The 13,151-nt window shown below is 43.6% G+C and overlaps 1 protein-coding gene across 1 annotated transcript in view; it reads left to right on the top strand.

Annotated features, from left to right (window-relative positions):
* The window catches only part of syndig1l (synapse differentiation inducing 1-like), a gene marked incomplete at its 3' end in the record, with an annotated part of 48,064 nt that overhangs the window by 26,686 nt on the left and 8,227 nt on the right, over positions 1-13,151 (top strand). Inside the window, exon 2 of the mRNA XM_083643337.1 lies at positions 5,190-5,327. Within this exon, the coding sequence (XP_083499463.1) occupies positions 5,190-5,327 (138 nt within the window). The remainder of the gene's footprint in view (positions 1-5,189; positions 5,328-13,151) is intronic.

Here is a 13,151-nt window from a genome sequence, read left to right as displayed (position 1 = left end):
GTGCATGTGTGTGTGTGTGTGTGTGTGTGTGTGTGTGTGTGACACATGGATTTGAGGAATAATAAAATATAATGATCATGATGTAATTATACTATGATAGTCGTGGCATGAGATAGCTTTGCTGAGGGATTGGAGACCACTTTCATCAGTAAGTGGATCTCAAATCTGATGATGAATGGCCTTACTGTATATACGGGCAGCCGGTGCCTTGGGCTTGTCGGTCTGTGCTGACGGTCTGTACCGCTCTAGTCAGCCTCATTGGTGGTGGTGGTCTCCTTCTTCGCTAAGTTTCCCTCTTCCCTAGCAACGTGGGCCAACCAAACAGCTTGAAGCCATGGATGATGCCTCTCCATTCTCCACACAGGCAGAATGCTCTGCACAGATATGATCTCTGAGCTCTGAGGAACATCACAGCTGGCCTGGCTGTGGAGAGATTGCAGGATGTAGCCCAGTCCTCGCTAAAGGCCACGGAAGCAGAATGACATTATGCAGAATGTAGGCTAGCTTTATGCTCATGTCTTATGACCTTTTTGCTTCAGCGCTGCATTATGATGAACATAAATATATATGTATATCAACTGCCGTTATGTGGAGGAGAAGCAGAAAGGTCTTGCTTCCCGTCCACCGTTGGTGTTTAGGTGACATTTTGCGTCTTTAAAATAAATCGCTATAACTTATAGTGGCTATGGTTGAAATAAGAGTCCAAATTTGTCAGGCAAAGGCTGAAAATGCATCATTTTGTCTTTTCAAACACAGAAATTCTTATAGTGTGACTAAGTGCTGATGGAAATGTAGGGGAAACACAGGCATTTATTTTGTTCAGATTGACATCTGAAATGTGGCAAATTATAATTTCACTTCGTAGCCTACAGCTCAGTATGTATTCTACTCACTGCACATTCCACCTCTTTCTCTTTCTCTCTCTCTCTCTCTCTCTCTCTCTCTCTCTCTGTCTCTCTCTCTCGCTCTCTGTCTGTCTGTCTGTCTGTCTGTCTGTCTGTCTGTCTGTCTGTCTATCTATCTATCTATCTATCTATCTATCTATCTATCTACCTATCTATCTATCTATCTATCTATCTATCTATCTACCTATCTATCTATCTATCTACCTATCTATCTCTGAATGAGAGCAGAAGTAGCTCAAGAGTTTGATGTATAATATATATGCACGTCGTGTTAAAGTTGTGTGAACTGTCGCAGCTTTTAAAATGTAAACAGGGTCAGCAGGCTAGAGTCAGACACTCAAGCCTCCCAAAGCTCAGGCTGCATAGGGTTCCATTGCCGTTGCCACCCAGTGACGCGGTTTGTTTACCAAAATGCTGCTCGGCTGATCCCTCCGATACTGTCTGATTTTGTCCCATCTCTTTGACACACGTTAGTATGTCTGTAGCCTCCATTTCTTGTGTGTGTTCCACCTCACACTACGCCAGCAGTCCTACCCTTCACACAGCATGATTACAGTTTATTAGCTCGTACAGAAACCATGCCCCCAATCTGTGATGTGTTTCCATGACGGCATATCTCCTCATCATAGGTTTTATTGAAACATTTGTTTGAAATATATTTACTGTAATGTTTTTGTTTTGTGTTTGTTTTGTTTGTTTGTTTGTTTGTTTGTTTTTGTTTTTGTTTTTGTTTTGTTTTGTTTGTTTGTTTGTGTGTTTGTTTGTTTGTTTTTCGGGGGGGGGGGGGGGGGGGTTAATGTATGCATATATGTGAAAGCATGTGTATACTTTTATGTTCTTAAAGTGATAATACGGAATATTTCAGTTTTGTTCTCTTGGGTGACACCTATTGGCGATTAGTGGTGATTGCAGGTGATATCCAAACAGTGTTATTATGTGACATTACTCAGTTTGTTTGGCCATAGTAACCACCTGTAATGCTAGCAGAGACCGGAAAAAAGTAGCTTGTTATCCTACTTCACACAAGAGCTGTCAGGAACCTACAGTAACCTACAGAGTGAGTCTGTTGTGTTAGCTCCGCCCACCCTGTGAACCTACAGTAACCTACAGAGTGAGTCTATTGTGTTAGCTCCGCCCACCCTGTGAACCTACAGTAACCTGCAGAGTGAGTCTATTGTGTTAGCTCCGCCCACCCTGTGAACCTTTCGTAACCTACAGAGTGAGTCTATTGTGTTAGCTCCGCCCACCCTGTGAACCTACAGTAACCTACAGAGTGAGTCTATTGTGTTAGCTCCGCCCACCCTGTGAACCTACAGTAACCTGCAGAGTGAGTCTATTGTGTTAGCTCCGCCCACCCTCTGAACCTACAGTAACCTGCAGAGTGAGTCTATTGTGTTAGCTCTGCCCACCCTGTGAACCTACAGTAACCTACAGAGTGAGTCTATTGTGTTAGCTCCGCCTCCACCCTGTGAAGCTACAGTAACCTGCAGAGTGAGTCTATTGTGTTAGCTCCGCCTCCACCCTGTGAACCTACAGTAACCTGCAGAGTGAGTCTATTGTGTTAGCTCCGCCCACCCTGTGAACCTACAGTAACCTGCAGAGTGAGTCTATTGTGTTAGCTCCGCCCACCCTGTGAACCTACAGTAACCTGCAGATTGAGTCTATTGTGTTAGCTCTGCCCACCCTGTGAACCTACAGTAAACTACAGAGTGAGTCTATTGTGTTAGCTCCGCCCACCCTGTGAACCTACAGTAACCTACAGAGTGAGTCTATTGTGTTAGCTCCGCCCACCCTGTGAACCTACAGTAACCTACAGAGTGAGTCTATTGTGTTAGCTCCGCCCACCCTGTGAACCTACAGTAACCTACAGAGTGAGTCTATTGTGTTAGCTCCGCCCACCCTGTGAACCTACAGTAACCTGCAGAGTGAGTCTATTGTGTTAGCTCCGCCCACCCTGTGTCACCACAGACACCAAGTTCAGAAATGCTGCAATACTGAAAATGCAAAGGCTTCCATCAATGGTCCATACGCTCAATCAACATTGTGTTAAGTCACTATCAGACAGATAGTGACTTAACACACATTTATTTAGATGAAAATCTTCCGTATTATCACTTTAAGGTGGACCGCAGGAAGAGTAAATGTTACCTCGGTAACAACTAATGGGGATCCAAATAAATCAACAAATAAGAGTGAGTGAGTCTTTGTAGGAGCGTGCAGCGACTGAGGCAGTGACTGGCTGAATAGTATATGCAGCGGCTATATCGGCGTGGCAGAGAATGGCGCTATTCTCTTGCCAAAGGTATCGCGCTCGCGTGCGAGGAATGTTGTGCGGAGCGTGAAATAGCTTCATAAAGCTTTATGCAGGAGGTTTGTTTGATTCATAACTAGTTCACATTCTGAAATGAAGTGTAGCTTTTTCATATGCCATCTGTTGAGATGTGAGAATCTGCATAGCTGAAATGAGAGAAACTAATGGGCCGTCACAAAAGGCCACCAAAAGGAGCTGTGATATTACTCTTCTATATTTTGCTATTACACGTTTTGTTTGATTTATGCAGATTCTTTGCCTGCCCAATGACTTTGACTTATAAAATCTCCCCACATTTATTTTTGTACTGCTCTTACTGTAGGAAAACACTTTTGTGTCTATGTACACTTTTATATTGTAATGTTTTTATATTGTCCTTAATCATCATTAGGCTACTTGTCCCACTTCCTCTGTATCCTGACAGTCAAGTCTGTGTAATGTGAATACAACCGTGTCAGTTCCTGGTACAGGTACACAGGGATACATTTAGATTGTGGTTATTATAAACTTCATGACATAAATTCATGGTATCGGGTCGGCCATTATCACATAATTAGCATGATAATCATAAGAAATACATACAGATAATTCATATAAAATGTATGTTGTACTGTAGTTAGGTGTGATGTCAAACAAATCTGTGAAAATCCGGTTTTTAAGTCAAATTCAGTGCTTAGCATCCATTTAGAAAACATATGTTTGTCACAATACAAACATATGAAAGATGATAAATGATAATATTGAAGTATCACCGAGGCCTAGAATCCTATAGTAAGAATGCAAAGGGTCTGTGTGTGAGCAAATTGTGTTCGGCCACAGCGATGCCATTTTACGCGGAAGTGTTTTTCAGGAAGTGTAAAGAGCACCCCTGTGGGTGACCTAACGGAGGTGGATTTTTGAATTAGGTAAATAGGGCCAACTAAATAAGCAAAAATGAGTCAACACAGCTTCAGCACCATGGAGAGCTCTATTCATTAGCTACTGATGGAGCTCACCTGAGTGGAGGAGGGAAGTGCACTATGAGAAAACCCTCTGGGAAGAGAGAGGAGAGGCTGCATGCCAACTCTGTGAGCAAGGTCTGACCAAATGCCCAGTGAATGTGAGCTCCAACGGATATCACAATCAGAACTAAATCATAATAACAATGCAAAGACTCTGTGTGTGAGTGAGTGAGTGAGTGAGTGAGTGAGTGAGTGAGCGAGCTAACGATGGCTGTGCATCCCTATTCACCTTATTCTTTGCCCATACAAGGACGCTTATGCATGACGTCATTTCGTAATCGTCTTTCCGGTTTTAAACACGGAAGTAGAGTACGCCTACCGCAGTCATTTAGACTTGCCAAAAAGCTGTTTTCAAGCTAAAAAAACCCCCAAACTGTTTGAAAGTTTTAATATTTGTCGGGTGAGAATGTAACATATATGTGACCAGTTTATCAGAATAACGCCTATTGGAAATCTTTAACGAGCAGCGAGGACCGGGAGCGCTGACTGTGCTGACACCGGTCGGACTAGCTATCTGTCAAACCCTACTGTAGTTAGGCTACTGGCAGTGAGAAAACACTCTCGACGTGCTTTTGTAACCAACGTTAAATGCCGACCGGGTACAGCCATCGGCTCCTCGCAGCAGTAACGTTATGAACATGCAACTGAAGTTGGCCGCGGTGTAGCTTAATTCTGAATGTTGCCAAACTTCATTCATACTGACGTTTTATTTTGAAAATGGCCGCCAACTAGCGCTGAACCGGAAGAACAAATACGTTGCGTCGAACGCGGAAGAGAGAAAAAGTGGGCGCGGTGAATAAGGTGAATACACTGCATGGATATTCTGCTAGTACATCATAGTAAGTCGTGTCAAACTGCAGCTGAGTCATGTGTGCTTTAGTGAAAACACAGCAGTCACAGCACGCTTTACCTGGAACACCATATGTTTCTCACTGTGGTTGGAAACCTGAGTCACTGTTTGTCTCTCTGCAGACAGACTGCTCCAGTGACAGCGAGAGTGAGGATAACTTCATAGTGGTCCCTCCACGGGACCACCTGGGCCTGGCCATCTTCTCCATGCTCTGCTGCTTCTGGCCACTGGGGATAGCAGCCTTTTACTTCTCACAAGGGGTAAGGGCGCGCGCACGCACACACACACACGCACACACACACACACACACACACACACACACACACACACACACACACACACACACACACACACACACACACACACACACACACACACCCACACCCACACACAGTTGTCTGTCACACATGAATGCATCTGTTTGTCAGGTTATAACAGACAGGTGCATGTACATGTGCGTGCATGTACACACACACACGCGCGCGCACGCACACACACACACACACACACACACACACACACACACACACACACACACACACACACACACACACACAGTGCACAGGCACATGCACACGATACACACATTCACACACACACACACACACACACACACACACACACACACACAGTTGTCTGTCACACATGATTACATCTGTTTATCAGGTTATAACATAGACAGGTGCATGTACACGTGCGTGCATGTACACACACACACACACACACACACACACAGTGCACAGGCACATACGCACACACACACACACACACACACACACACACACACACTCACACACACACACACACACAGTGCACAGGCACATACGCACGCACACACACACACGCACACACACACACACACACACACACACACACACACACACACACACACACACACACACACACACACACACAGTTGTCTGTCACACATGATTACATCTGTTTGTCAGGTTATAACATAGACAGGTGCATGTACTCGTGCGTGCATGTACACACACACACACACACACACACACACACACACACACACACACACACACACACACACACACACAGTTGTCTGTCAATGCATCTGTTTGTCAGGTTATAACATAGACAGGTGCATGTACACGTGCGTGCATGTACACACACACACACGCACACACACACGCACACACACACACACAGTTGTCTGTCACACATGATTACATCTGTTTATCAGGTTATAACATAGACAGGTGCATGTACACGTGCGTGCATGTACACACACACACGCACGCACACACACACACACACACACACAGTTGTCTGTCACACATGATTACATCTGTTTATCAGGTTATAACATAGACAGGTGCATGTACTCGTGCGTGCATGTACACACACACACACACACACACACACACACACACACACACACACACACACACACAGTTGTCTGTCAATGCATCTGTTTATCAGGTTATAACATAGACAGGTGCATGTACACGTGCGTGCATGTACACACACACACACGCACACACGCACGCACACACGCACACACAGTTGTCTGTCACACATGATTACATCTGTTTATCAGGTTATAACATAGACAGGTGCATGTACTCGTGCGTGCATGTACACACACACACACACACACACACACACACACACAGTGCACAGGCACATACACACGGTATACCAACACAGTCTCACAGAAAATTGTATAATAGCAACGTTTTGGACCAACGTTGCTATTTTACAATTTCGGCTCGAAAATTGTAAAATAGTAACGTTCTGAGATTTTAGGGTTAGGATTAGAGTAGGGGGAGGGGTTAGAAACAGAAAATCTCCGTAAACCACGCCCAAACCACGCCCACCGCTGTAGACACATACGTTACCATTTTACAATTTCTGAGCCGAAATTGTAAAATAGCAACGTTGCTCCACAAACGTTGCTATTTTACAATTTTTTTGGAGATCGGGTTGGGTATACACATACACACACATCAGCCAAACATCAGGCGATGTCATGAATACGAGAGGCACTGACAGCTGATTCTTAGCAGCGACTCAAGGCCTCTTATTCACTGAGGCAGCCATCAGTAACTCAAGGCCGATGTCTAATGGCCGCCCGATGCTCTGTAAACAGGTTGAGGACGCGCTTATAAATCACATCCAAGGCTCGATCTGTAAACTCTGCCGGGAGCTTTTCAAACTACTCGGATGAGAGTGGCTCTTTGAACTCTGAGGTGTTTTCAAGGAGATTGAAAACAACGCTTCAAGTTCTCAACATCAAACCGCCTCGTTGAATCTGAATGGTGATGTTTGAAAAGCAGCGTTTGAAAAATAAAAAGTAAAATCATGACATGAAAATACAATTCTAATGCGTTATCTAAATCTATGAAATCAGACTATTATGATGATGATGTAGCAAATGTTATCTAGATTTGACTACAAAGGTCAACAGAGTGTTTGAATGGACAAATATAATGTATAGTGCTGAAATGATCAGTCGATTAAGCGATGAGTTGATCGACAGGAAATTACTTGATTATAACTTTGCTAGTCGTTTATTCATTTATCAAGTGAAAATACCAAACACTTACTCGTTACTGCTACTGCTACTGCTACTACTTTTCTCTGTTTCATATAAGAAGTTTAGGGCATCACTTTGGGCTCTGCATCTTGTGATGGGCATTTGTCATTATTTTTGACATTTTTTTAGACTAAATGATTCATCGATTCATCGAAAAGTAATGTAATCGATAGATTCATCAATAATGAAAATAATTGTTTTTTTGCAGCCCTGCTGTAGTATTTCACTTTCTGGTCCACAGTCTATCTGAAATACAAAGCAAACAGAAGTATTTTCATACAAGCTGTCTGTCTAACAAGGAGCTGTTGTTCTAGCTTCCTTTACTTCCATGTACAAAAAGTTCAAACATTCAAACAACTAAGTTTCCTCTCAACTTCCGCCCACTGCAAAGACTGTTGTGAAGGCTTCAGGCCAGACGGGAACGAAGAACCAAATGAAACGTGAGCTCACGGGACGGGCTGGTTTACCAAGCGAAACGTTTGACACCGTGGGAGTGAGATCGGCTTGGTCAGACCAACACCACATCAGAGCTTTTACTGGTTGAGGGTGTATACTTGTTGACTTATACTTAACTTATACTTGTTGTGTGTGTTGACTTGTTCAGTGTATCATTTATGTATTAAAATAAAATCACTAAGGTGTTTCATGTAGCCCTATGTGGCATGTAAACAACATGGCATGTAAACACCAGCAATAAATATGCAATGTATGTTTTAAAAAAGTGCATATTCATGTCTTATTCACAATGACCGTTGAAGAGAGTGATCGTGCGTTCCTTTATTGCAAAATAACTGGGATGTTGAGGCTAAATGACATCACATGTTAGCGTTCCATTTGCAGAAAACTTGAGCTGGGAAGTTCACTGTTCATTGGTCAGATCCAGTCGCTAGCCAGGCTAGCCATTGTTAGCAATAACAATTGACAACATGGCATTTCGCGGCATTTTGCACATACAAACACTGCAGCCTCATGTCCACACAGATAGAAGTTAGGCAGTGCTGTGTGTACAGCTGATTTAATGAGACACAAACAAAACAGAAGTGCTAAACAATATTACTACGATTACTACTACTGTTGTTGCGCGGCGCAGCCATCTTGGATTTGTGAGGTTGGGGCTGCTGAGGCTCCTACGAGTTTGGAATGGGAAATACCAGCTCTGATGACGTCACCGCCCAGCTCATGACCTTTGAAGTCATAAGATTACCAGTCCCCAGTTATAAAGGAATGCACGATGAATATCCGCACACTGGAGCAGCTCCCAATATTTATTGCAGGGCTGGACATTAACGGATGCCCGGTTGCCCCGGGCAACCAAAAGAAAATGGCAACCATTTATTGGCCTTTGGTTGCCACTATGGCAACCAAAGGCCAAGAAATGGTTGCCATTTTTTTGTAAAAATGGCAACCATGTGATGTCATTTAGCCTCCACATCCCAGTTATTTTGCGATAAAGGAACGCACGATCACTCTCTTCAACGGTCATTGTGAATAAGACATGAATATGCACTTTTTTAAAACATACATTATATATTTATTGCTGGTGTTTACATGCCACATAGGGCTTCATGAAACACCTTAGTGTAAAAAAATAAGCACACCAGCAAACAACAAAATATGCACCAATTTTTTTAATACTTGTGAGTGACACGCTGACATTTTATTGCTGTTACAATCGGAACGATGTTGCTAATTACTAGAAGGAACCCAGTAGACACGTGCGGTGTGTTTGTTTACTCAGGTCAGACGCTGCGCGCACACCGGCTCAGCTGCAAGCACACGTTTGATACGGCGAAACAGATTAAGTTGTCTGACTGTGTGAAAACCCCAACTAACGTTAACCTGGTGTGGTGTCAACATCACAAATGAACGAGCAAGAAAGATGATTCGACTGACAAATAACGATGGCATTTGAGAAAAAGAGGACAACCGTGTCAGGGGAAACAGACCTACTCGTAATTGGCAACTACAAAGCAATGTTTCTCAACCCAGGCAGTGGGTCTTCATCAGGCAAATGACTATATGAAGGACAGCAGTGTGTGGATATGAACTCTTTTCAACGTTCACTTGTATCCATCACCTGGCCTCCAAACCGGTTGGATGTGCACACAAACTACTCCATCGAACTGCATTGTTCACAGTGACAGCATTTTATTCCCACAGAGAACAAGCTCGTGGAATTGCGCGCGACTTCCAATCAATGTACTGTTCATTTGGAAGCCTCGATCAATATCGTTAGCCAGTGATATCGGCGTACTGCACCGAATGGGCCGTCTAATGGAGTCTGCCTCTACTCTCCTGCATCTTCTTAATACCGTGCAAGCAACTCTGATGATGAGGCAGGATCTCCACTGGTCTTCCTGCCAATCAATTCTACTTTTCTCCTATTTACACCTGAAACGATCATGCAGGCAGTGGCACAGGGTAGGAAATTAGCGGGGGCTCGGGGGCAAAATGCCCCCCAAAAATCTAGAATTGCCCTTGGAATTGGGGTGACGGGGGCTTTTAAATGCCCCCATGAAATAAAGAGTTTAATACTTTCTGTATCTTAAAGCAACACTCCGCCCATTTTCAACCAGCTTTGTATCATTAGAACATCAGTAGTAAATCAGAAAACTGTAAACGGTTTTGAAGTCTGTCATTTAATTTGACAGTTATTGAGTGTTAAAGTGTGGACCAGTGACATCACTGGTCCACACTAACTCAAATTAATAACTCATTAACTCAGATCAACTCTCAATAACTGTCAAAATAGATGAATGATGAATAGTTTGACAGTTATTGAGAGTTGATTTATTAATTTGAGTTAGTGTGGACCAGTGATGTCACTGGTCCACACTTTAACACTCAATAACTGTCAAATTAAATGACAGACTTCAAAACCGTTTACAGTTTTCTGATATACTACTGATGTTCTAATGATACAAAGCTGGTTGAAAATGGGCGGAGTGTTCCTTTAACATTATTCTGCATTTGCAAAGCGTGACTCGAAAATAGCCAACTAGGCATCCGTACAACCCCCGCCCCTCCTACTACTAGCGTTATTTACCTCAGTGACAGGCAGCACAAGCTAGCTGGCCAGCTAGTTCACTCACATTTTTTTGCCAAGTACATTAATAACATGCCGGACAATCAATAGTGTTGTTGAGATAGGAAATATGGGGCTCTTTAACTGTGATTGTTTATGAACTTTTAGAAATAAAATATGCTTGGATAAGAGTCATTGATTGGTCCGTCATGCTACATAGGTGCAACTAAAGTATTTGCCAACATTTGATCAAATTGCCCTGGAAATGATCCAAAATGCCCCTGAAATATATTTCACAGGGGCAAAAATAGCCCTTGTTTAAAAAAGTTAATTTCCTACCCACGCACACACACACGCGCACACACACACACACACACACACACACACACACACACACACACACTAGGGCATTCACAGACTAGTCGACTAGTAAAACCACTAGTCGACACTGTGCTTAGTAGTCGACTAGTCGCAAAAAAGTCACACAAAAAAAAAATGTTTTGTTTGGTTGTTTGTCCAATAGTCTTGTTTGTTCTTGGATTATTGTGTATCTTATGCAGTTTTCTTGTTTTGTTGTGTTGTGTTTTGATGTTCTTTGTGGGGGATATGGGATATGGGATATGATAGTCCATGTATGTCGTGTAAATCCCTCATGTTCTTTCTTAACTCATTGAGTGCCATGGACGTCTTTCGACGTCCAATTAAATAGTGACGTAGAGTGCCACGGACGTCTTTCGACGTCCAATGCGTTTTTTGACGGTGGGACGTCGATCAAAGCCTTCCGCATCTCCTGTACAACTATTATAGCTATTGGAGGTCTATAACCTATTTTACAGAACCCTTAGGTGGCGACAGTGCTCTCCAGGTTAACAGAAAGGCAGAGAAAAACAGAGAATAAGTCTTTGGGGAAACGGAAATCGCATCGCATCCGTATGCATCGATATGCATGAAGCGTTTTAACGTTAGATGTGCCTACAGCAGCAGCAGCCAATCTGCTCCCACAATTGAGCTCCTCCATGTCCGCTGCAACAGCCAATTCGCATGATCAGCCGTGGATTTGTTATTATTCTCAACTGGAAGCATAGGAGCCGGTGACAAACACACGCGGAAGCTGTAAAAAAGCTGGATGTCGCGCACATAGACGGTCGCGCACCCTTCACAGTGCAGAGCAAACTCAGCAGAGAGCCACCTCCCATAAGGAGGAGTGTGCAGTTGAGTCTCATCGTTCTTTTTGCGTGTTCATTGTTTACATAGTAATATCACACAATATTCTGTGGGCCTCGAGAAATCACTGAAAAAAGCTCTGAAACTCTGGCACAGGGAGCGTCCGTTCTCCAAAAGTGGCTGGCACTCAATGAGTTAAAGATATATATATATTTTTTTTTTGCTAAAACGACTAGTCGACTACCTTTAGGTACGACTAGTCGACTAGTAAAATCTACTAGTCGTGAATGCCCTAACACACACACACACACACACACACACACACACACACACACACACACACACACACACACACACACGCTAAAGATAGTCAACTGTTGAGCTTTCCAGTAAATTGGTCTCCTGTCTTTGCCTATAAATTCTTATGAAAGGCTGCGGCGTTTAGCCGTCTTATCTTTGGATGTGAGTCGTCCGAGGCAGATGAAGGCGGTGAGTGAATTATCTTGTCAGCTGCTAATTTGATTCTTCCTGGGTAATTACGTAGAAGTGATGGCTGTGTTTAGGGATGGATAGCTCTTCTGCCAATCTCGCGCCGTTGGATAAAGTGCAGAGCGGAGCTGTCAGGATAAAATACGGCGGGAGTCTGAGAGTGTGCTTCATTTTATAGTAACTATAAAACTATAATATAGTTCAATAACCCACTTCGCCGGTCTTCATTTCATCCGCTCGTTCATGAAGCCCATACATGAATTAATTAAGTAGGAGTTAGTGCGTGGATACTGTGACATTTTAAGCCGAAAAGGGACTCGGCAGAGCCGTGTATATAGAAGAGTCGCGACTCTCAAGAGTTCCAGGAAGTAAGGTCCTGGATTAAGCAGCGCTTGTCGAGTTGCAGCAAAATGGACAGTTTGTGTTGTGTACTTTGAAAGTTTTTTTCCCTTTTTTAGAATCAAATTGTACATTATCGGCTTTATTTTAGTGTTCAAAAGTAGCGCGAGACCCCTTCCTGGCTGTTCATTGGCTAATGAGTCACGCGTTTTGGTCTTCCGCTGACGCCACACTCTCTCTCTCTAGAGGACACTAGAGGACTCGGATTTCATCGCCTGCATGCAGCGAACACTACCTCTACGCTTCCGCACCTTCAGCCCCCGAACGCCTCAATGCAGGAATCTCTAATCAGACAGGTGCATGACCGGATCATGTGACAGGTGCATCACTGGATCATGTGACAGGTGCATCACTGGATCATGTGACATCAGACAGGTGCATCACCGGATCAGGTGACAGGCCGCGCTGCAGCAGCAGCAGCAGCAGCAGCAGAACGAGCCGAGGAGGAAA

This window comes from Poromitra crassiceps, assembly GCF_964638095.1.
Source record: "Poromitra crassiceps genome assembly, chromosome: 9".
Classification (NCBI taxonomy): domain Eukaryota; kingdom Metazoa; phylum Chordata; class Actinopteri; order Beryciformes; family Melamphaidae; genus Poromitra; species Poromitra crassiceps.
Note: the sequence above shows the minus strand (reverse complement) of the source record. Positions and strands in the feature narration are given on the sequence as shown.